Here is a 21661-nt window from a genome sequence, read left to right as displayed (position 1 = left end):
ACTGAGCGGGATTTGTATCGTCAAGATCTGATACATGGTGGAAATCAACACCAACATGGTGGAAATCAGATGTTTGACGTTTAGTTTCTTCTTGACCTTCTACACATGTTGATACAGATTACCCTGCTTCTGAATTAGTTTCATTTTCGATAACTTTTGCACCAAAAAATGACTTGATGGATGCCTGTTTCATATTTATGGAGTTATAATAGTCAGTAGAGTAATTGGAAACGTCTGGCGAGGTACATTTGCCTGTAGTTCATTTTCTACTGTTTTTGTTTCCTTCTGGAAATTCGCTAAGCACCCTGCTACTTATTATTGCGCGCATTTATAATGGTGTGTGACAAAATCTTTTTAAAATAATAGGTTCGTGTTCTGCTGCCGTCTTGATTTTTTTTCTCTGAGTGCATATAAGGAATTAAAGTTCTCTTCATTCCGTATATTTGTAAACAAATCGTGAAACAAATGGTTCGGGGCCACTCAGAAAACACAAAGTGAGCCTATGCAAACTACTATTTAGAAACATTTTACAATCATTGATTTATTCTCGTGGGTGCTCCCCGTAAAGACTCAAATCACGTGAAAAACAGCACAATAAACAAAACTTCCGAATTCCCCACTGATTTTTTGTACCTGAATATTCTAGAGGCGTATGTACGTTTTCTCCAGACATCACAGTTTCGGTACCAGTTTCATATATGAGACATGCGTTTACTTTGCACTGTAAGGAACATGGACATGTTGCATGTTTTACACGTTAATTACTGGCACACGTGGGACATGTACTGTCAAGTCGGCAAAACAAATGTTTTTTTTAACCTGCAATGTTACACATGCACAAGCCAAGCACTAACATTCATGTAACATAGCCTGTTTTCGGGTCAATTTTTATATGGGTATTCTTTAAAAGGACATCTTGTCCAACGCCTTGAATGCTTGTCGTGGTTGTGATTCTTCAAACTCTTGGAATGAGAAAAAGTAATACATGGGGGATTATTGTGTATATCTAGCAATAAGAATAACTGTTGTTTTTCGTAGATATATACGCCACGTTCAATTTCATTTGTTAGTAGTAGTAAATGCGCGCTAAGTACAATTTTATTTAGTAAATAAAATCACAAGATTTTCCTATTTGGGATTTGCTGAAACAATTTGAAACTCTGTTTTTTTAGAGCGGGCAAAAAATATTTTAGAGCGGGCATTGCCCGCTCTAGCCCCTCCCTGGCCACGGGCCTGATTAATGACCTTCCTAATTGTATTAAAACATCACATAAACTACTCTATGCAGACGATCTAAAATTATATAGGAGAATTACAACAGCACAGGACTGTGTCAGTTTTCAGGGCGATCTAGACAGAGTAAATGAATGGTGCAAGAGCAACTTGTTAAACATAAATTCAGATAAATGCAAAACCGTGTCCCTCGCTAAGAAACGGAATGTTATTAAATTTCAATATAAGATAGATGGTAAACAATTAAAGGGGGAACAAACTGTCAATGATTTGGGTGTAATATATGATAACAAACTATCGTTTGAGCATCATGTAAATCAAATTGTAAATGACACAAACAGAAATCTTCGATTCATTTTGAGAATGGGAAGGGAATTTTTACTGAAATTATATTTTTCATTTGTTAGAACAAAATTAGAATATGCGTCTATTATATGGAACCCCTACGGGAAGAGAGACTCTATTAGAATAGAAAGAATTCAAAATAAATTTCTGCGGTTTCTGGTGTACAAGAGAACAGGCATCTTCCCCACGTATGAAAATAGTACTTCTCTTAATGAAAATTTTAACACGTCTCTCAATCACAGAAGAGTGTTAAATGACATGATATTCTTGTAGAAAATATTAAATAACAAATTAAATAGTAAAGATTTGGTCTCTGCCTTTCATCTCAGGGTACCCAATGGCAACATACGTGTGGGCAACGTAACTTTCTTTTATTGTAAGAAATCTCGAACAAATGCAACAAAACAGTCACCAACGTAGAGGATGGGTGCAGTGTACAACAAACTGAGTAAATGTAAAAACGTTCTGGATATATACAGTATGAGTCAGAATAAATTTCGCAAATATATTACAGATATTCTATGTAACTCTGATATGAACACTGTAATTGGGTGGGATAACTTGTTGTGTTCTTCTTCTTAAATAAATAAATAAATAAATAAAGTTTTTGTGTAGACCACCACTGACACACGGCAACTTTTCCGCAAACCGGCCAATTGAAATGAAAAAAAGAATTCGGCTCACCCTACTCTTCACTATATAAAACATCCTGTTCGATAATTAAAATCTCATTGATCGGTATATAGCACAACGCGTTCGGTACAGGAAGTAATACAACTTTGCTGTTTAAATGTGACTCGAACTTCAAAACTGTTAATTGTAATTGTCAGAATAAGCTGATTTCAAGCCATAAATAAAACTCTTAAAGTCTTATCGCTCAAAGAGGTGCCCGTTCCTCACTGATAGAAATTATTGATTAAATATTGATACGAATGCCCTTAAATGTTCGATATATCGTGTCATAACTTTATCTATTTATATCTACCCTATTCATATCTGTATCTATATATAGTTATATCAGGGATGCATACAAGCAACAAAATTTTACTAGCATAGGAAGAAAACTACTAGCCCACATCCAACAATAGAAATAATTTAGTTAGCTTCAATATGATATTAATCGCCGGCACCGATGGAGTGGTGATTTGCATACCTGATTTATACCGGAGAAACCTCATCAATTTAGGTTGAAGGAAACTTATCCAATATTTTTCGAAGAATACCGGGAAGAACTAAAGGAAGAAAGAAAACAAAGGGACTAACGTAAGACGTGCTCCTCTCTGTGCTGAAGAGTGGCAATATGAAACATATTTTGTAGCTTAGAACAATTTAATATATCTCTTCGTATCTGCTATCTTAGTTTATACTATTTATGATTATTGTAATATATTTACAATGTTACTATATCCATTTAAGCATTAATTTGAACTTAAATGTGAAATATTCTGTTCGATATTTAAACATTCCTATTCACTTAGGTGGGCCATTTTTTAAATTTCGATTTTCCGGGTTGCGGAAAAGTTGCCCCGTGTTAATGGTAGTCTACACACAAAATTTGGATTCTTTTGGTCAACCCCTTGCCTCATGGAACTTTAATATTTTTATATCTGCAGCGAAGGAACCCGCACGACACCAGAAGTTTATGCTGCACAGCTATATCCTTTAGTTTTTTCTCACACGGAACCATACTGAGGCTGAAAATAAGACGCAAGACAAAAGTCAGATGCAATATTGTTAAAAATCATGATCAGACGAAGAAATTTTGGAGTGGTTATTGGCACACCTGATTTACATATATATATATATATATATATATATATATATATATATATATATATATATATATATATATATATATATTTCAAATTGCAACATACTTTTATACATTTTTTACTGATAATGAAAATTGCTTCATTATTATAAAAATTGCAACATAGGCTACACAAATATATTTTATATATTATTAATTGGAAGAAATTGCGTGAGTTTGGTAAGAGGATGGTGGTTATAGAAGGAAGATTTCTTCCAGTGCCTTTCCCGGTGCAAGCGTTCCTAGCATCGCTGCTACGTTCCTTCTTTGCACAGCCATACTTAATCTCTGTATAAGAAAAGCGGGGGCTCGAATGTCCCCTGTTTTGAGAGTTGTTCGGCGCCCAACTTCTTTAATAAAGTTTAGTCCTTTATGACTCCAGGACCCACAAGTTTCGATGGCGATGGTGATGAATTGGTATTTGTCGAAGAGGTTGTTATATTTTCAACTCTTTTCAGATTCTCTACGAAGAAGTAGCAAGATTAGAGGGAGCTAGAGTACCGGCACAAGTGAAATCCCATATTAAAGCCTTCCCTCGTTTCCATGGCACCAAAAACATTCCATCAGGTCTCTTGCCGTGAGAACGACTACACCCCATTGGCTCTCTCACGGAAGGCGTTCCAGAAGAGATTAGGTCTCTCATGATGAGGTCATTAAGATCGGAGTGGCGAGTGTATCTTCCAGCACTGTGGAGACATGATAGGCCATGTATAACTTTCTCATCCACTAAACTTCCGCAAGCAAGGCAACGGTGTTGTTCGCAGACATCTTCTCCCAAACGTAACGCACAAGCGATTCGAAAACTTTCGTCGGGAAGATGCACCCCTAAGGATGGAGATGGAATAGCCTGTACCCAGGCACATGCTTGAGGGGATGAAGTAGCTAGAAGACGTGCCTTATCCTCAGGATTGGTGGAGGACTGAAGAAGAGAAGAAAATCTGGAGTTTATAAGAGAAGCGTCCCATGAAGTTGTAAACTTCTCTTATCAAGATCAGTTAGAGGAAGTCCACCGCACGATGTTCACTGGGAGATACAATCATTAATCTCAGCTTCAGAATTATGATGAATGTCCTGGCGAAGAAGAGAAGTAATCAATGGCATACAGCTATGAATTGAAGAAAGGAAAAATGGAGTGGCCAAATCAAGGGCTCGACGAATACCTAGACTTCCGTGATCCACTAGTAGAGATGCCTTTAGGCATGACCTATCCGTAAGAGAGCAGTTGAGAAGAGATTCTAGGCCAAGTTGGATGGAATTATCGTATTGATTCAGAAGATCTGTATAGCGCCATAATATAGAACTGTGAAGAAAATATAACAGTCTAGGTATTGCTAATGAGGCCCGTAAGAGATTGACAGCTGAGTGTGCAGAAATCTTAGATAGGCGAGTGAAAAAGAAATCTAATTTGGATATTTTGCCCAGTAACACGATGCGTCGAGTGTCAGTGTTTAGTGCTGCACCTAAAAGGGAGGATGTCTGGTGATATAAGTTGAATTCCAGGTGCGACTTCGTTGAGAAGGGTGTACAGTAGGGTGGAGTGAAATAGTGGTCAATTTTTTTAGGGGTATCAATTTTTCTAATAGGGCGGAAAAGTTGCCTTACCATTAGAGTACTGTGTCACAAAAATATTAGTCTCGTTAATTAATTCCTTTGGGTGCCACACGGAACTTGAAATTTGACTGAAATCCAATATTTTAAACCCTTTTGGTAAAAGGGATAAAATTATTTTTTTCTGTATTAATTTTTCTAATAGAGCGGAAAGTTGCCTTACCATTAGAGTACTGTACCACAGAAATATTAGTCTCCTGAGTCATTTCCTTTGGGTGCTATACAGACTTGAAATTTGGCTGAAATATGTATTCTTAACAGTATTGTGAAATCCGTACAGTACAGGCATCTTTTCTGTACGCAAAAGTTGTTATACAACAGTGTTGTATCAGAGAACCTCACTCCGCTGAGTCAGTTCCTTTTAGTGCTATAGATATAGAGGGCTCGAAAAGTTAGTTGTGACGTACTTACACTTTTACATTATATTTGAATGGAAAAATGAAACTAAAGTATCTTACATATATGCTATATTCGAATACAGCATCATTATAATTATTACAAATACTACAGAAGTTTCGTAACATCAACTTTTTTTGTTTCTTATCTTAGTTTGAAAATCAGATGGAAAATTTTTATAAGCATATATGAACAAACAAAAAAAGAACACTACTTTGTACATAAAATTGGACTAGATTTATGTGTAGTCTGTATTATCCTACGTATCTATTCGACAACGGGCATCATTGATAAATATATTAATAATACTAGAGAAGTTAATGAGGCGATTTTTCATTCTTGTCTGTTTGAATATAAGCTCAGAAAGCTTTATGATATGATATGTGAAAAAAAGATGACGAAAATACATCGCTCAGTACAAACATATGATTTAGGTTTGTGTGTAGTGTATGTTGCAATAGACATCTACAAACAATTTCTAGATGAATTACAAGTATAATAAAAGTTCTGTAATGACATGAACATTTCTGATCTCAGTTTGAAAATAACCTAGGAAATTTTAATATACAAATAATGTGAAAACATGACAAAACACACTACTTTCCATTCTTGAAAATGAGCTAGGAAAACTTCATATCAAAATCATATGTGGAGATACATGTCAGCATACATTACTCTGTAGGAAACTCTGACTTTGTGTTGAAGACAGGCATACGGCTTCTGGACTCGAGTCTTGCCCGTATGTATCCATCTCGTGCACTTACACCACAAACAGAAGACGATACTTCTGTCACCAATTTTACACATCGTTCTACACCTTGGCTATGGCTTGGAAGATTCGGAATATCAATATTTGTGGTATCACCTTGAATGACTCTATAAATATCCGCAGCAGTGACATCCATAATAAATCGGAGGAAAGTTATAACCAAATCTGTCCAGTTTATCAGTTCTGTGTAGTCTTCAGCTTCCAAATTGAGTAATGGAATGTCGTAATTTCTGATTCCTGGCATTTGCGAGGTTTTTGCCTTAAGGACTCGTCTTAAGTCCAGTTCACTGATATATTTCTTTTCATCTGTCATCATAGAGAGGAGAATGTTTTCAGGATGGGCAAAGTATCCATTTCTTTGAAGTACAGGATCAATGGTAGCCGTGTACTTTTCAGGAAGGAAGCGCGATAACTGAATCATTTTGAAGAAATGTCTTGATCCATCTGTGCAAAAAGGTTTCTGTTTTATGTTGAACCAGACTGGCGCATACACTTTTACAACATGCTAAGAGAACACTTTTAATTCTTCTGAAGGGTTTGGTGTGGCTACATATAACGAAGAATTGTTTGCTGTAGTAAACCACCTGGCGTGCGAAATGTTTCCTAGATAGCGTTTTGCCAAAAAATCAGGAAAATGTCCATTTGAAACACCCCTGCAAATCTCATACAAATACTTGTGATCCGCACTGAGATCATTATAATTCTCGAATTCTGAAAGGTGGCTCTCAATTACATCATATTCCACAACTGGTTGGTTTTCACAATTTGATAATGATTTTCCAATCTGTCCAGAAAATGCATGAGGACCTGTTGTCTTACCATCAAATGATTCCAGTGAATGTCTTAAAGGGAGCTCATTTACGTGTATCAGACAAACCAACCATTGCAAAGGTCTCTGAACAGACTCTTCTAAAATTCGTATTATTCCACCCTTTTTGCCACTATTTGTAGCAATCCCATCACATCCTGCAGCTCGAAGCCTTTCCAGACTAACATCTTTCTTTTGAAAATATTGTACAATTCTCTCAGTTTATGTAAGGTATGCAATTATTGTACACGGGAATTTGGACTTTCCCATCACCTTTTATTATAAAAGATCTTCTTAATACAGAAATATATTACAATAAGTAGTTCCTCTAATAATTTTAGGTAAGAAAGTGGAAGGAACCCAATGACCAGGCGTCGAAGGCCTTTGTAGGTGAGGTTCCTCTCTTTGACCGGGCGTCGTGAGAGGGGATAAGTTTTGTGTGATTAGGTGTCTCTCTCGGTGACCGGGCGTAGTGAGAGAGAAAGGCAACCCAATGGTCGGGCACCTTAGGGCTTTAGGTGGTTTGATCAACCTGGGTAGATTGATGCTTGTTGAGGTGTGCTCCTGCATTTTATCCTAAAATGTCGGCTACCTTCAGTGTTTTCCGTCCTGCCGACTGCTGGCGATTGTGGGCGACTCCTCTTCGGTACTTTCGTCTGCGTTGTATTTGTTTACTGTCAACATGTGTAGTACACACATGGTTATCGCATGATATGAAGACATGCGGAATCTTACAATATTCAGTCATTTCATTATGTCAGAGTAAACTGATTATATGCACTATAACTAGTTTATGGCTTTGTTGAAATTCCAGTTTAGAAAATGTAGTGAAATTGTTCACTTTCAACGAAAATTTTCATTCAACGTATTGTAAAGTGCTTTGGCAGAATAAAAACACATACTCTCCATTTTAATGCTTTTTAGTTCAAGTTTATAAGACAATTATTTGGCAGGTTATCAACCATTCATCTATCCTCCTTACTCGCCAACCTAAAATTCGGAAAATTTTGCGGAAAGAAAGGGTCAACCATTTTGGTGGCACCCAAAGATAATAGATTTCAACAAAAATAAATATTGATTTTTAAAATACTTACTAAGGAGCAACAATCCCGCACTATTAGAATACCGATGTGCAAACTTCAATTTTTCACTCCACCCTAGTGTGCAGGGTGTTAGCCTGTTCATTTGAGACTCCCAGGAAACCAACTTCACACTTGCTGAAATTGAGATTTAATCCAATCTCACGAGATTGATTATGAATCTTTGTCAAAGCTTCCAGGACATCTTCCTTGTCTCCAGCTATAGTTCCGTCGTCGAGATACCAAATGTTTAACTCAGTATTGATGTTGCTGACAATAGATTGAAGTGTCAACGCAAATAAAGCAGGTCCTAGGGGGTCGCCTTGTTGAACACCTCGCTGGGAGAGGATGATGTCTTTACTAAAGAATATGTGACTTGGCTGTGAATAGCACTGATGTATGAAAACGTATATATAAGGGAAGTGCGTTTTTACAGCTGTAAGCATAAAGTCTCTGTTGCTTTCGTTGAATGCATTCCGGAAGTCAAGTTTCAACGAAAATTTTTCTTGGTTGTGGGGATGAGAATAATATAATCGGGCTACATGCGCTGCAACCTCTGAGCCATGTGGAATGCACACTCCCAACTGATGTGGTGACAAAAAGTTAGATAACGGTTCCCTAATTCTTTGACATATTATTTTAGCTGATAACCGTCTCCAAACGTTACCGACAGAGATGGGGCGTATATCACCACATTTCTTCCTCAATGCTATAAGCGACGCTCCGAAAAATATTGGCCGATTTCTTTAGGTACGTTTCCAGTGGCGATTATTTGAAGAAAAGTGTTCAACAGAACTGATAGTGTTCAACAGACGGTCTCTAGAGTCAGTGTTCTGGTATAATATAAGATCCTTGATATTAGTGTTGTAAAAAACGTATTTTTTTCTGTGAAGTTTTTTTTTCAATAAAAAACATCGTTCTTTTTCATGTTTTTTTTTCAAATGTCTGTTTTTTTGGCAACTATTATTTATTGATTTATGTTGCAGATTATTGAAACAATCAACAGAACTTGAGTCGAAGCCCTCGTAACTTACAAATCGTTTGTTTCTTTGTACCTATACGAGCAAAATTGTGTCATTATTCCCTTCGGCCCCAGGTCATTTTTGGCGTTATCCTACATTTCCAGTTAGTGACTTATTGTTCAAAAACTATTCATTCGATTGATATGGTTAAGGCCTTGTTTTCTAGAAAATGAATGTGGCTATTTTTTGGTGTAAGTTGCATTGCAGTGTTGTCAACGGGTGGGAAATTATTGAGGGAAATGTAGGGGTGAAAATTCACAAAAAAATCCCTAACCGAATTTCAATTTTTTTTTATGTAGCACCACTGCTGCTATATGGGTTGAAGTAACCTAAACAAATCTTTGGTGTGTTGACAAGGCACAGTGAAATCCTGAAGTCGCTGGCTTCCATTCAAAGAGGGAAAGAAAAAATCCTGTAATACACATGAAATTTTGACACTTTTTACGCCTCAGAAGCAAAAATCAAATATGCCGAGGCTACAGCTTCTCTAATTATCCTATTAAAAATTTTTATGGTGCGTTCTATAGGGCAAATAGGAAGCTTCCAGGTACTGGTACGTTTGTTTCAATGTAGCCAGTAAGAGGGTAATAATAGAGGGGAAAAGGGATTTTTTTCGAATTTATCACCTAATAGCGGGAATTAATTGTTTTGGCTGAAAACGCTGCCATCAGACAGACGAAAACTATCTGAAAAGAAACCGTGGTACTCCAAGAATATATCCTACAATTATCATGGCGATATATAACAAAGTAAGCATGACATTAAAAAAATTTCATTCTACCTCAGAAATTCACCATTTTCTTACCATTTCCAGAACATGGTTTATTGTAAACCTCAACTGTACTTCTCCTAATTATTCTAGTGAAACATTTTATGGTGCGCTGTGTAGGATAAGGATGAGGCTGTTAGACACTGATACATTTCTTCGAATTTAGCCAACAAGAAGCAAATAATAGAAATAAAAAAGGGAATTTTTTTTCCAAAATTTGGCCCTAAAATCTGGAATTAAAATTTTCTGTAGCTAGCAACACTACTATCAGACACCCACAAACTATCTTAAAATAAACTTTGGTATCCCTCTAATATATCCTACAAGTATTGTGACAATATCTAATAAAGTAAGCATGTCAATAAAAAATATTTCATTCTACCTTTAAAAAAATCAGTTATCTTTCCAATTAGAGAACAAGGTCTACTGTAAACCTCAACTGTACTTCCCCTAATTATCCTACTGAAACTTTCCATAGTGCGTTGTGTAGAGCAAAGACGAGACTTCCAGATACTGGTACGTTTGTTTCGATATAGCCAACAAAAGGGAAATAATAGAGACAAAACATATAATTTTTCCAAAATTCTCCCCTAAAATCTCGAATTAAAATTTTCTGTAGCTGGCAACACTGCTACCAGACAGACACAAACTATCTTAAATTAAACATTGGTGCACCACTAATATATCCTACAAGTATTATGGCGATATTTAAGGAACAAAGCTTCTAATTACCAAAAATATATTCCGGTAAACAGAAAAGTAAGGAAAAACTAGAAACATGAAGGGTTAGAACCTAAATACGAATTTTACGTGCGCCCCCTAATTGCCCCATTGTAACGATCTGTACTTGCGTTTGTTAAGTAAGGACAAATGCTTGATTGGCATAAGTTGATTTGCACTCAGACACAGACTTGCACTCGGTACGGATTTATAAACAAAAATTTCTAATTTTTGCCCAAATATAGGAGAATTTTAATTTCCCTAATTGGCAACACTGCGCGCAGGCCCGTCCAGTTGATGTCAAAAGTTAGGTATCCATCCGAGGTATCCACCTGGCAAGTCTTCAGGATGTCTTTCTACAACGAAGGAAGCTACAGGGAAAAAATAAGTAAAGGAAATTCGAAATTAGAAAATTCTCGAATTTTTGACTGGGGTGAAATTTGAGAAGGAAATTCGACATCAGAAGAAAAAGAAATTAATATGATAAACTATAGTTCAACCATATTTTGCAGGAATAATATCCCTATATCATATTTCGTGTCCACACAGGAGCGGATTAAACAAGTAACACACCCTGTGTGTGCCAGTTTGACCACCTGGGCCACCGAGTATACATTTAATTACATTTGTTTGACTACTAACTCGTGATGTTGTTGTTGTTATAGTCTCGACTAATAATAATATCGTTGTAAACAATAACTTTATAAAGAAAATTTTCTCTCCTTTTTACATCTTAGTTCCAACACTGTTGGTGAGAAATGCAGGGTGTTTCAAAATAAATTTTGGGGTTTTAAGTCTTCGTAGTATTTATTACATTTTACGTACAATTATAAGCAACGCATCAAGTAAAAGAGCACCTCAAACAGTCTTTTCTACAAGTGTTCAATGTGAGATTCATTCGTCACACGGCACACATCTAGGCGATAGGCGAGTAAGGCCCATAAACTTTCCGCCATATGGCACAAAACACATTCAATTTAGGGGAGTCTCATTTCAACTATACCCTCTCCTGTGGATTTGCTGACGACCAGATGCAAACATTATGAGTGTTCACATTAGCTCTAAGGTAAAAGGTCGATTTATTACTGAAGACGACACGATCCAGAAAATCTTCATTGTTATGCGGGAATATTTCATTTGCGAAATTGGCACGTAAACTGTAGTCTGTAGGATTTAGATCTGTAACAACTGCAAACGATAAAGACGAAGTTGCAAGCGTCTCGTTAATATTCTTCACACAGAGGTTGCACTGTATAAATTCAGTCTTCATTAAAACACAAAAAGCTTTCTGCTCTCTAGTCTCCATCTTTGCTACTTGCTCTTTCTAATGGCAGACAGAAGAAACAATGCATGTACACGCGTGCATACAAAACTGTTTGAGTTGCTCTTTCATTTGATATAATATTTATAATTGTAAGTTAATTGTAATAGATACTATAGTTTCAAAACCCTAATATTAATTTTGAAACACCCTGCATTACTTCAAATTGAGTCATCTTATATTCATGTCTTTTATATACATATCATCAGGGCCGGTCCTAGTCAATTTGTCGCCTCGTGCAATGGCATAATTTGCCACCTCCCCCTTTCTCCAGAAAGAACAAATATTAAATGTTAATCATGATTTTAAGTGTGCTAATTCAGCATGAACAACAAAGGTGAGGATAAGTGCAGTCGCACTCAGAAAGGCTTAAATACTTATTAGAAATGCAATCCCGTTGTGTTTGTTTTTTTTCTTTAAATATTAATCTATTATGTTAGTGAAAGATAAAGCAAACACACCTGCAGAGGAAAGATGGTAATCCTTTTTATAGAATTCACTATCGAGCTTCAATCTCAATGTATCAGTTTTCAATTCCAGTGCAACTAGCTCTTTTATCTTTATTTCTTGATTTTTCTTCTACATCTTCTAACATTTAAAAAAAAAACTTGTTTCTATCTTCAATGATAAGGAACTTGTTTCTGACAGAAACAAGACTAGTTTCATATCAAAACTGTGATAACTTACTGAATGGAACAGATATACACTACTATTCGAGAATTGAATTCTTGCATTTGAAAGCAATCAAGCAATTTGTGCTCGGATTTATTCGACCATTTGCTTTGGCATTGCCCATGTGACCTTAAACTAATGCAACCTAAACATAATTTATGAATGTAGTATTCAAATAGGTCAGCTTATTAAATTTAACTACCATCATCATGAAGTCTGTTTCCAACAAGAAACGACAGATTTTGCCGGACTATCCAAGTTTGCCGCTCCACGCAAATGCACGTGTTGCATATATGGCAGAGCCGGCTCTGCATATCATATATATCTAGTCGACAAATTATTTATATATGACATTTAGAAAAATACTATTAGGCAAATTAGTATTAGTTTTTATCTTTAGACAAGTTATTGGAATTTTATACTGTTCGTGACATTATTTTCGTACTTATTAAAGGCCTGCTTTCACGAAGAAACAAAATTTCATTTCTACTTTTATTTCTTAGTTGATAATGATGAAGGCTGCTGTAACCCGAATTATTAATAGGTATGGTATTCATGTAAATTGTCAAATATTTGTAGCGTATCAGTATCTAGCGTTTAATTTATGTTGCATTTTACGGTGATTACACCTACATAAAAATATTTCATACTTAAATAGACGTTAGATGCATTATAATTGACTATCTAAAAAAACGAAATTTAGAAAAAAAAACCGAGAGGCAATGTTTTTTTAAAAAAACGTACATTTCTGAAAAAATACGAACCGTTTTTGTTCTATTTACAACAATATTTGATATATATACAGAGGGAGAGAGATGCGTGTCTGTGTGTGTGTGTGTGTGTGTGTGTGTGTGTATGGTTAAGCGTTACGAAAAACTTAGAGGATATTTGTAGGTTCATGAGTTGGGTTTTTGTACAGACACTGTGAAATTATTAAAATAATTCTTAGTCGCATTATCTGAAGGTGTGTATAGATTCATATATCATTGAGTGCTCTCATGGAAATGGTGTCCTTCAAGGAGATTTGCACAGTGAAGCTCTTTATATTGTTATCGTCAAAGACTTTATGTATCTTGTCGAGGTTCCTCTTCATAGCCAACGACGCTGGCTGTAATCCTACAAATTAAAATTTAAGTAATCTTGCTGTTGATGAAGCGAGACGTATCGTTGGTTTTCTAATGAAAAGGATTGAATGTGTGTTCTTATACCGAAAACGAAGTTATTTTCTTGATCCTCAGCTCTATATTAGTGTTACTTGTTTTTCATTGTTTTGACTTTCCCTATTTCATGGTTTTAGATTTGGTCATTTACACTAAATATTCGATATCTTACGTACTCTTGCCATTTTCGTTGCTTATTTTCTCACTACAAGTGTGTTATTATTATTATTTTAAATTATTCCATAATCTAATTTGCATTATTTAAATAATGAATATATGGTTAAATATTCGGTACTGTCTTCTCTGCTGAATCATCGTCACACCTTCTGTCACCTACGTATTCGATTAGCTATTTATTTTTGCTCAGTAACATTACCACTGTAATCTATGTAAATACAAACTACGCGTCTTATGACTATCTTCGCGAGAGTATTGTCATGGGTATACAATCTACTTGTCTTCCATTTCCGGCCGGTCATTTTGCAATCCTTCCTGTGGTGGGAGTATTTATGACCAGTATGATGTACAAATTTGCATTTCACGTCAATGGTACCTTCCTGCTTAAAAGTGTTTCCGTATAGAAGAATTTGTTTCGTCAGCTTTGTGCTTTCTACTGTTTCTAATTTTTTTATCATTGGTGTTGACTTCGCCAAAGCACGACTTTCGATTGTCGTCACGCTCAAAATGGTATACATACGAAGTTCCATAGCTCCAGCAAAAATTCAGAGCATTGTTAGAAGAGAATCCGGATTTCAATTTCGCGAGTTGAAAAATGTCGCATTGTATTATCACCAGACGTACACAATCCTCACTTGGATACGCTTCAGCAGATACCAGTTCAAGCATTTTCCCTTACTACTTGGATCTAAAATTCCCCATTCAGATGATTGCATCGCCTCACTGAGCGTTATATTTACTGTTGTAAAACAATCTAGATATTTAAACTCTTGAGAATATTTAGGGTTATTTTAATTTATTACATATTGGAACATAAGGTCGTTAAGGTGAGGTCATTCTGACTTCTACTCGTGAAATTGAAATATTTATAGTTTTTAAACGTTTCCCGAGTTACATGTTACGACTAAAACCAGGTTTTGATATATATTAACATTCTATACTGTTATCGATCGAAGTTTTAATTCGTAAGGATTACTTTCGTGCCTTGTTTAGATAGAGTAATAACCCTTTCGTGGGCAATGGAAAGAAGAGTTCCTGCCAAGGGAACATAGGTATGCTCTTATTTGCTCCATTGGGAAATGATATTCGCATTGGTTATGAGTCGTTTTCACCACGGAAATGGGAATAGCACTAGAAGAATCATTTCTTTTATTGCTTGGTTGTTTTGAGTGCGTGTTTGGTAACATGGAAGAGGTATCGTTGTATCACTTGCAGAAAAAATTGGCCCACGAAAGGGTATAATGATATGTCGTATATATGTTACATCGAATTTTTAATTGGCAAATTATTTAAAATATGTATTTTATACCGACACGAACAATTACATCGAAGCTGCCACTTCCATTAAGGTATAGCAATTCACTTACTTAATCATTTTTTTTATCTTTAAGAATTTCAAGGTAATCCGTAGGTTATTTATAACGACGCGATTTTTTAATCAATGGTAAATTGGTAGCTTTACTGAAATAAACATTATGGTGTAGAGAACGAAAACAACCAACACAGATATGTTCATTGTCTTTTCTGTAAGTTTTAGAAGAAAACTAATGTTATTTGTGTTTCAACTTCGTATAGTACTTCATCATTATGCGTATGACACGATTTGTTTACAACAGTTAGACATTTCGAAAACCCAAGTAAAAGTAGATAATACTTATGTATTAAATTTTTACAGTATGAATGTTCGCATTATTGAAAGAAGAAAATTTGTTATGACTAACGAGTGGTGATGACTTGAAGAACTATTATATTATTTGAACAACTTATTGATTAATTTTAACACTGAAATCTATTGGACTAAATTACCATTAGCCGTAGTATATATTTATCATTAGCAAAACAGATCTTACCTTTAACCCTCGACAGGGGTCTTATTGTGTCTCGATACACTCCGATAAAATAATATAGGTTTGGGTTAGTTGGCAGACCAGGAAGTTCCATATTCATGACTTTCTTGTTAGACCAATGTACTCTCATACCTTTGGAGTCGTGGACAATAACCACAGTTTGTTGAGTTTCTGTATTCCAACGAGCTGAAGTCTTAAAATAGAAGATTGTACGGTGAGTTTATGTGTGTGTTTTGACATAAGATGCTAAGTAATAAAACAAAAGAGAGTAATCAAGATTAAACTTATTATTTCCATTATTATTGGTAATAGTAATATAGTAGTAGCAGTAATAATAGCTTTGAATATAGTAATTGTGTCCCCTCTTAAGACTCTCATCTAGGCTTATCCTCATTTAAAAAATAATAGGAACAACTTGAAAAAAAAAGGATATGAAAATGTAGAAAGGAAGCCAGGTACCACCTGCTAAACGCTTTTGACATGAACGAATAATTGCTTTAAAATCTCCGTAAAGTGAATAAATTTGTGGGCCTAATAATTATGACTTTAGAAACTACGGACATTAATTTCTGGGCTACAATAATGTTTGCACACTGAACGTTCTACATTTTAAACATATTTCATTGTCTTTAAGTTATTCATTTTTTTCTTAAATGTTGATAAGCTTAACTTTGAGCTTAATGTTGAAACTGATATCGTTTTAATGACCGTTTGAATTGTTTGTATATTTATGGAAAGCTCGACTTTATAGCTAGTAGATAACTACTGGTTCTTAAGTAATAAACGAGACCAAAATATTTACAGATCTTAAAAATATTTTTTCATCTCTTGTCCCACAGTTGTTCAAACCAATAGCATTATCAAGAAGGATTGCATTATAATTCTTAGAAAATGACTTGTTACGAAATATATTTCTTGTGGAAACTGGAAATTGGAATGTTGTTCTGTGGGAAAAGAGACAAATCACAGTTGGTAGAGTTGCACCCTGTCTCGTACACTTATTTAGAATTAAAAGTAGAATATGGAAGCGCATGTATAGAAATCTACGTAACTGAAGACAGAACTCCGCTCGTAATATGTGTCGCAAACGACACAATCGCTGTTAGACCCTCTTCTTCAACCAGGAATAACAATGCACGTTGATCTCCCAAGTGTAGTGTAACGAAAAAAATGAAATGAAATCTTTAAGTTTTATGTCCCACGATTATGCCGGTTAGGCTAAAGGAGACGGTGATAATGAGTAATGAATGAAATGGTGGAATGAAGAAAGTGGGAGCAAACGGGAGAACCCCGAGAAAACTCACGCACACGGTGTTTGTCCACCACAAAGTTAACTTGGCGGGGGCTGGGATCGAACCCGGGACCCCAAGCACCAGAGGTGAACGCTCTACCACTGAGCCCCCGCGGCCCAACTGTAGTGTAACGAGTTATCATTTTTGAGCTGCCTGTACCTACGAAAAATGGACTCGTCCAAGGATTACATTAAAAAGAAAAAATAATAAGTGTCAATTATATTTGGTTATAGTTACTGTGAATGTTGTTATATTTAAAAATGATTAGTCATTAATTAATTTCATTGGGCGGTATTCAGAGAGAATTCGTTAACCGAGTGTTAGTCACAGACTAGTTAGTAGTATTCTAACACTTTACTAAGGAAGGTACACTTTTTGGTATTCAGAGTCTACTTTGAGTACAACTAAAAGATGATTTGGGTGTGATTAACTTATATAACCGCAATGCATTGGGATAGAAAAACAAATGTGGCAACTACGGAAAAGTAAATCAGCGCACGCGTAGTCTGTATAAATGAAAACACATGAAATACGAAATACGTAATGTGTCGGACGCTAAACCGTGGAGAAAAGATTAGCCTCTGCTCTAGATTAATTAGTCACACGTTATTGACTTCGTCAAATACTACGTCCTAATCAGAGACTCTAAACACAATTTTGATAACCATCCTTTAGTCAACCCCGTAGTATGACGTTAATCAGACGTCAAAATGACTCTGAATAAGTCCCATTATATTTATACTGGCCATTGTTTAGGACTGTTACTTTAAAAAAAACTTAAATGAAATGAATGAAAAAGAAAGATTTGGTTCGTAGAGTATTGCTGAGAGAGAGAGAAAAAGGTATGAAATTGCGTAGGAGGGGGCGTGGCTTGGTTACGCGATTTGGTCTTCGAGTCACCGTAACACTCCGTGTTACCTGACTTGTTCCCTAATTTTCCTTGCTCTTTACGTTCGTTTGGCTAGTTGTTGGAAGTGCTTCGTTATTCTATGTCAAAGTGGTTAGCATGGGGCAACTTGGAACATAGTGCCAAAGAAATGAAAGACATAGTTATTACTAAGTGTGCTATATTACTAGAAGTGAGATTTCAACATAAATGCCCAACTGTGGGTTTTATGATATTTTGTTAAAACGGCAATCTCTAAGAAAGAGATTGGAGCCAAGCCGAGGTGGCCTATTTCGGGGAAATTTAAATGCCCGCAGTAAAGTGATACTTTACTTATACAGTGCTGTTTAATATTGAGTTTAATTTATTTTGTGAATTTGTAATCACGGAAGTCTGTGGAATAGTGAATACTTCAAGTTTTTATGGTAACCTTGTGGAGAATCGTAGTTGTGTGGTGGAAAAATGTTGAAAGTTTAATTTGTGGCTGGATGATCGGTCTTGACTTTTACCAGCTAAAACCTGTATTTAATTCGATATGACTATTTCATTTTGAAAATGTTGTTGCCTTAGTAGCTTTGAAAACTCGGGTGAATGGCGACGGTAATTCATTCACTGGCACTCAATCTACCAAATTGTCGAATGCTAAGGTTCACGAAAATTTAGTCTGACAGGAGCCGGAGGTTACAACTTTGATTGCATTGAATGGAGGTAAAATATAGAACATCGAATAAGGTGAGTGTGAATTGCTTGTTAATAAAAGAAAAGTAGTTGTGTCACGTTTCATGTTTTTGTATTGTCAGGTTGTGACTCGAATATCCGCCTTGTTTAGGATAGAAATTTGGTATATATTCCCTAATAGTACTCTTTTCTTGGTAATCAATACCCCAGATTTGGCGAGAGAATTTTGAGCTGGATTTTGTAGAGGAAAATTACATGTATTATTGAATAGTGTTCCATTATTTCTTCCATTCTTGTTTTCCAGTTATTTAATGGTTATCTATTTCGATTTAGACGCATTTAAGCCTGAATAATCGATGAGAATTGATAATATTTCTTTTTCTCCAAAAACTAAATGTTTAAATGGAGAATAAATTTGGTAAATTAAGCTTTGATTTAATAAATGAATTGAGGAATTGAGTCAGTAGTAGTAAAAGATTTTTCAGGTTGAAATATTATTCATGCGCCGGCAATACATTTATATACAAAAGTTCATAGATAATTAAGAAAATTTGTTGTCAGATTAAATACTTAAAACGACCAAGTTTTTGAGAGAATTTATTGTTACTCAGAGTAAATACTAATTATATTATTCAATTAGTTGGTTGTTTAGCAAATATTTGTTCAGAATTAAGACTGGAGTTTTTCTTAAATAATTCGCAAGAATTGTCGTATAGGATAATATTTTTGCTGATTCGTGAATTTGACTAAATTAATTGAAAAGAATTTGATACATTTTTGAGAATTCGCTATTTCTCTGGATTGGAAATTATTAACTTTGAAACAACACGTTATATGAAACGACCAATTTTTATCAAAATTAAATAGCCAAAATTCATGTACTCCCATGCGCAAAAAAAAATTGCGCGTATACTGTAAATCACGATTTTTCTCAATTATTTCATTTTCCTTATGTTTATGGGTAAAATTCAGTTATTAGTATGTGGAGATAATAGAAAGCAATCCATCTAAGGAGATATTTCCAAAAAATATAATAAAATAATAAAAATATAAGCAAAAAACAAAATTATCTTCGGTTTTGTGTATACTGGCAATAATGTTTTTGAGGGAATTTTTGGAGCAGCACAGCACGATTGTAGAGGGAGTTACAGAATTGATAACAGAACAGGGGGACAGTTGAATCAAGGAACAGGAAAGTGGAATAAAATATTGCATTTATTGGCTTAAATCTAGGGTGTAAATTATCTGCCAAATATAAATTAGCTTCTGTAACCAAGATGTTGGACGGAAATATATAAACAAAGAAAAAAACTGTTGTCTTAAGTTTGGAAGTGACATGCTCTATAGCCATGAGCATTTATTTCTTAAGAAAAAGATAAACAACAAAAGAAAGTCTGTGTGGTCAAGTGGGTAGAGTGACGGACTAGTAATTCTTATACTGTTTTGACCCCAGGTCGAATCTCATCCGATCCTGTTCATTTTTTTTACGAAACATTATAGAAGTGTATAATTTGTATGTTAATAAAAACTGAAACAATACAATAAAGTAATAACTTTTTGTTTTCTCTGATGACGTATTTATTTAGAATTAGTGTACTATTAGTAATAGCCATTGCCTTCAGTTTATGCTGTTATATAGCTTCTTTTATCATCCTCCTTTCTTGAAAAAAAGCAAACAAAAAAACAAATTTGTCTCCAATAAAGTATGAAAAATATATATAGACAGAAACAGACATCCTAGTATCAAACGTGATTTATTCTGATGAAATAAACAAGTTTCCCGTTATTAAAAAAGAAAACTATAGAAAATCATTGAATTTGGTCTTTAGGTTTTTAGCATGCTATATATATTCTTTATAAGACTATACTTTATAAGGCAAGATGTGCGATAATACCCACAAATTTAGCTAGTGGGTGAAAGATGTTTTCGGCAGGCACACATATTTTACAGGTCTAGGTGCATGAAACACCAATACGCCATGGACTTGACCTCCGTTTATTTCACATTATTATCCGACATATCATAGCAGGTAAAAAGCAGCATCAATCGGCAAGAAAAACTGCAAGTTGTGGTCTTAGTCTGTTTTTGATGCTCCGGACTCGATCGCCTAGCACGCCCGTCCATACCTTGACTCATACGTCTATCATTCAGTGCAGGCACATATCCAGCTTTACTTTTCGGAGGGGGTCCGACACGAAAGCTCGTAAGCACGTAATTCTAATGTTTCAAAAACATCAATAATAATAATAATAATAATAATAATAATAATAATAATAATAATAATAATGCAACAATTCTGTATTTCTCTTAAACATTTCTTACTTTTCATTTATGAACCGGTCAAACTGCATTCTAACACAAACGAAATCAAAAAAAATATTTTCTAGGGACATGAAAGGAAAACTGTCTGCTACGTATATTCTATCACATAACAAAAATAGCAAATGGCAATGAGTGTATCGTTCTAATACAGTAATGTTATAAACAGAACGGAAACGAAATTGTAATCCCATTTAAAAGTGTTCTTTAGTTCCACCTGGTATCAATGGCATTACGGTATATTCTTAATGTAACAAGTGTAACACTCCGATTTTGATAAAATTTGACAGGCAGATACTACACATAAAATAAACGAATACATGTTTTTTTTAATTTTCTGCGGAAAAACGGTTTTAGGGGGCAAAAGCCCTCACCCAAAATTTTGAAAGTTGACGCCCGAAAGGTAAGAAGAAGTGAACCGAAATGAATGAAATTGTGCAAAGATATTGCAGACGAAAAATGAGGGAATACGGGTTCCGAATTTTCCTTAAAAAAAAAAAAAAAAGTTTGGGTGGGACACAGACCCCTCCAAAACTTTGATCGTGAAATATCAAAAGTGCTAATAATAGTATGTCAAAAGTGCTTAAAGGACATGAAGAATCTGAACGACACATTGTGTAGGGACAACACGCAAAAAACAAACGAAGACGGGTTTATTTTCTGCGAAAAAATGGTTTTAGGGGGCAGAATTCCCCACCCAAAATTTTGAAATCGTGCATAGATATTCTAGACGTAAATTGAGGTAATTG

At 35.1% G+C, this 21661-nt stretch overlaps 1 protein-coding gene across 1 annotated transcript in view; it reads right to left on the bottom strand.

Moving 5' to 3' along the window:
* Positions 1-6666: 6666 nt before the first annotated feature.
* Positions 6667-21661, bottom strand: part of LOC145669849 (uncharacterized) — a 142362-nt gene continuing 127367 nt past the window's right edge. The window contains exons 4-5 of the mRNA XM_081738196.1: positions 15740-15929; positions 6667-7157 (exon numbers count right to left, since the gene is read on the bottom strand). Of these exons, the coding sequence (XP_081594322.1) occupies positions 6667-7157; positions 15740-15929 (681 nt within the window). The remainder of the gene's footprint in view (positions 7158-15739; positions 15930-21661) is intronic.

The sequence above is a fragment of the Thermobia domestica genome, chromosome 14 (genome assembly GCF_964235325.1).
Source record: "Thermobia domestica chromosome 14, izTheDome1.hap1.1, whole genome shotgun sequence".
Lineage (NCBI taxonomy): Eukaryota > Metazoa > Arthropoda > Insecta > Zygentoma > Lepismatidae > Thermobia > Thermobia domestica.
Note: the sequence above shows the minus strand (reverse complement) of the source record. Positions and strands in the feature narration are given on the sequence as shown.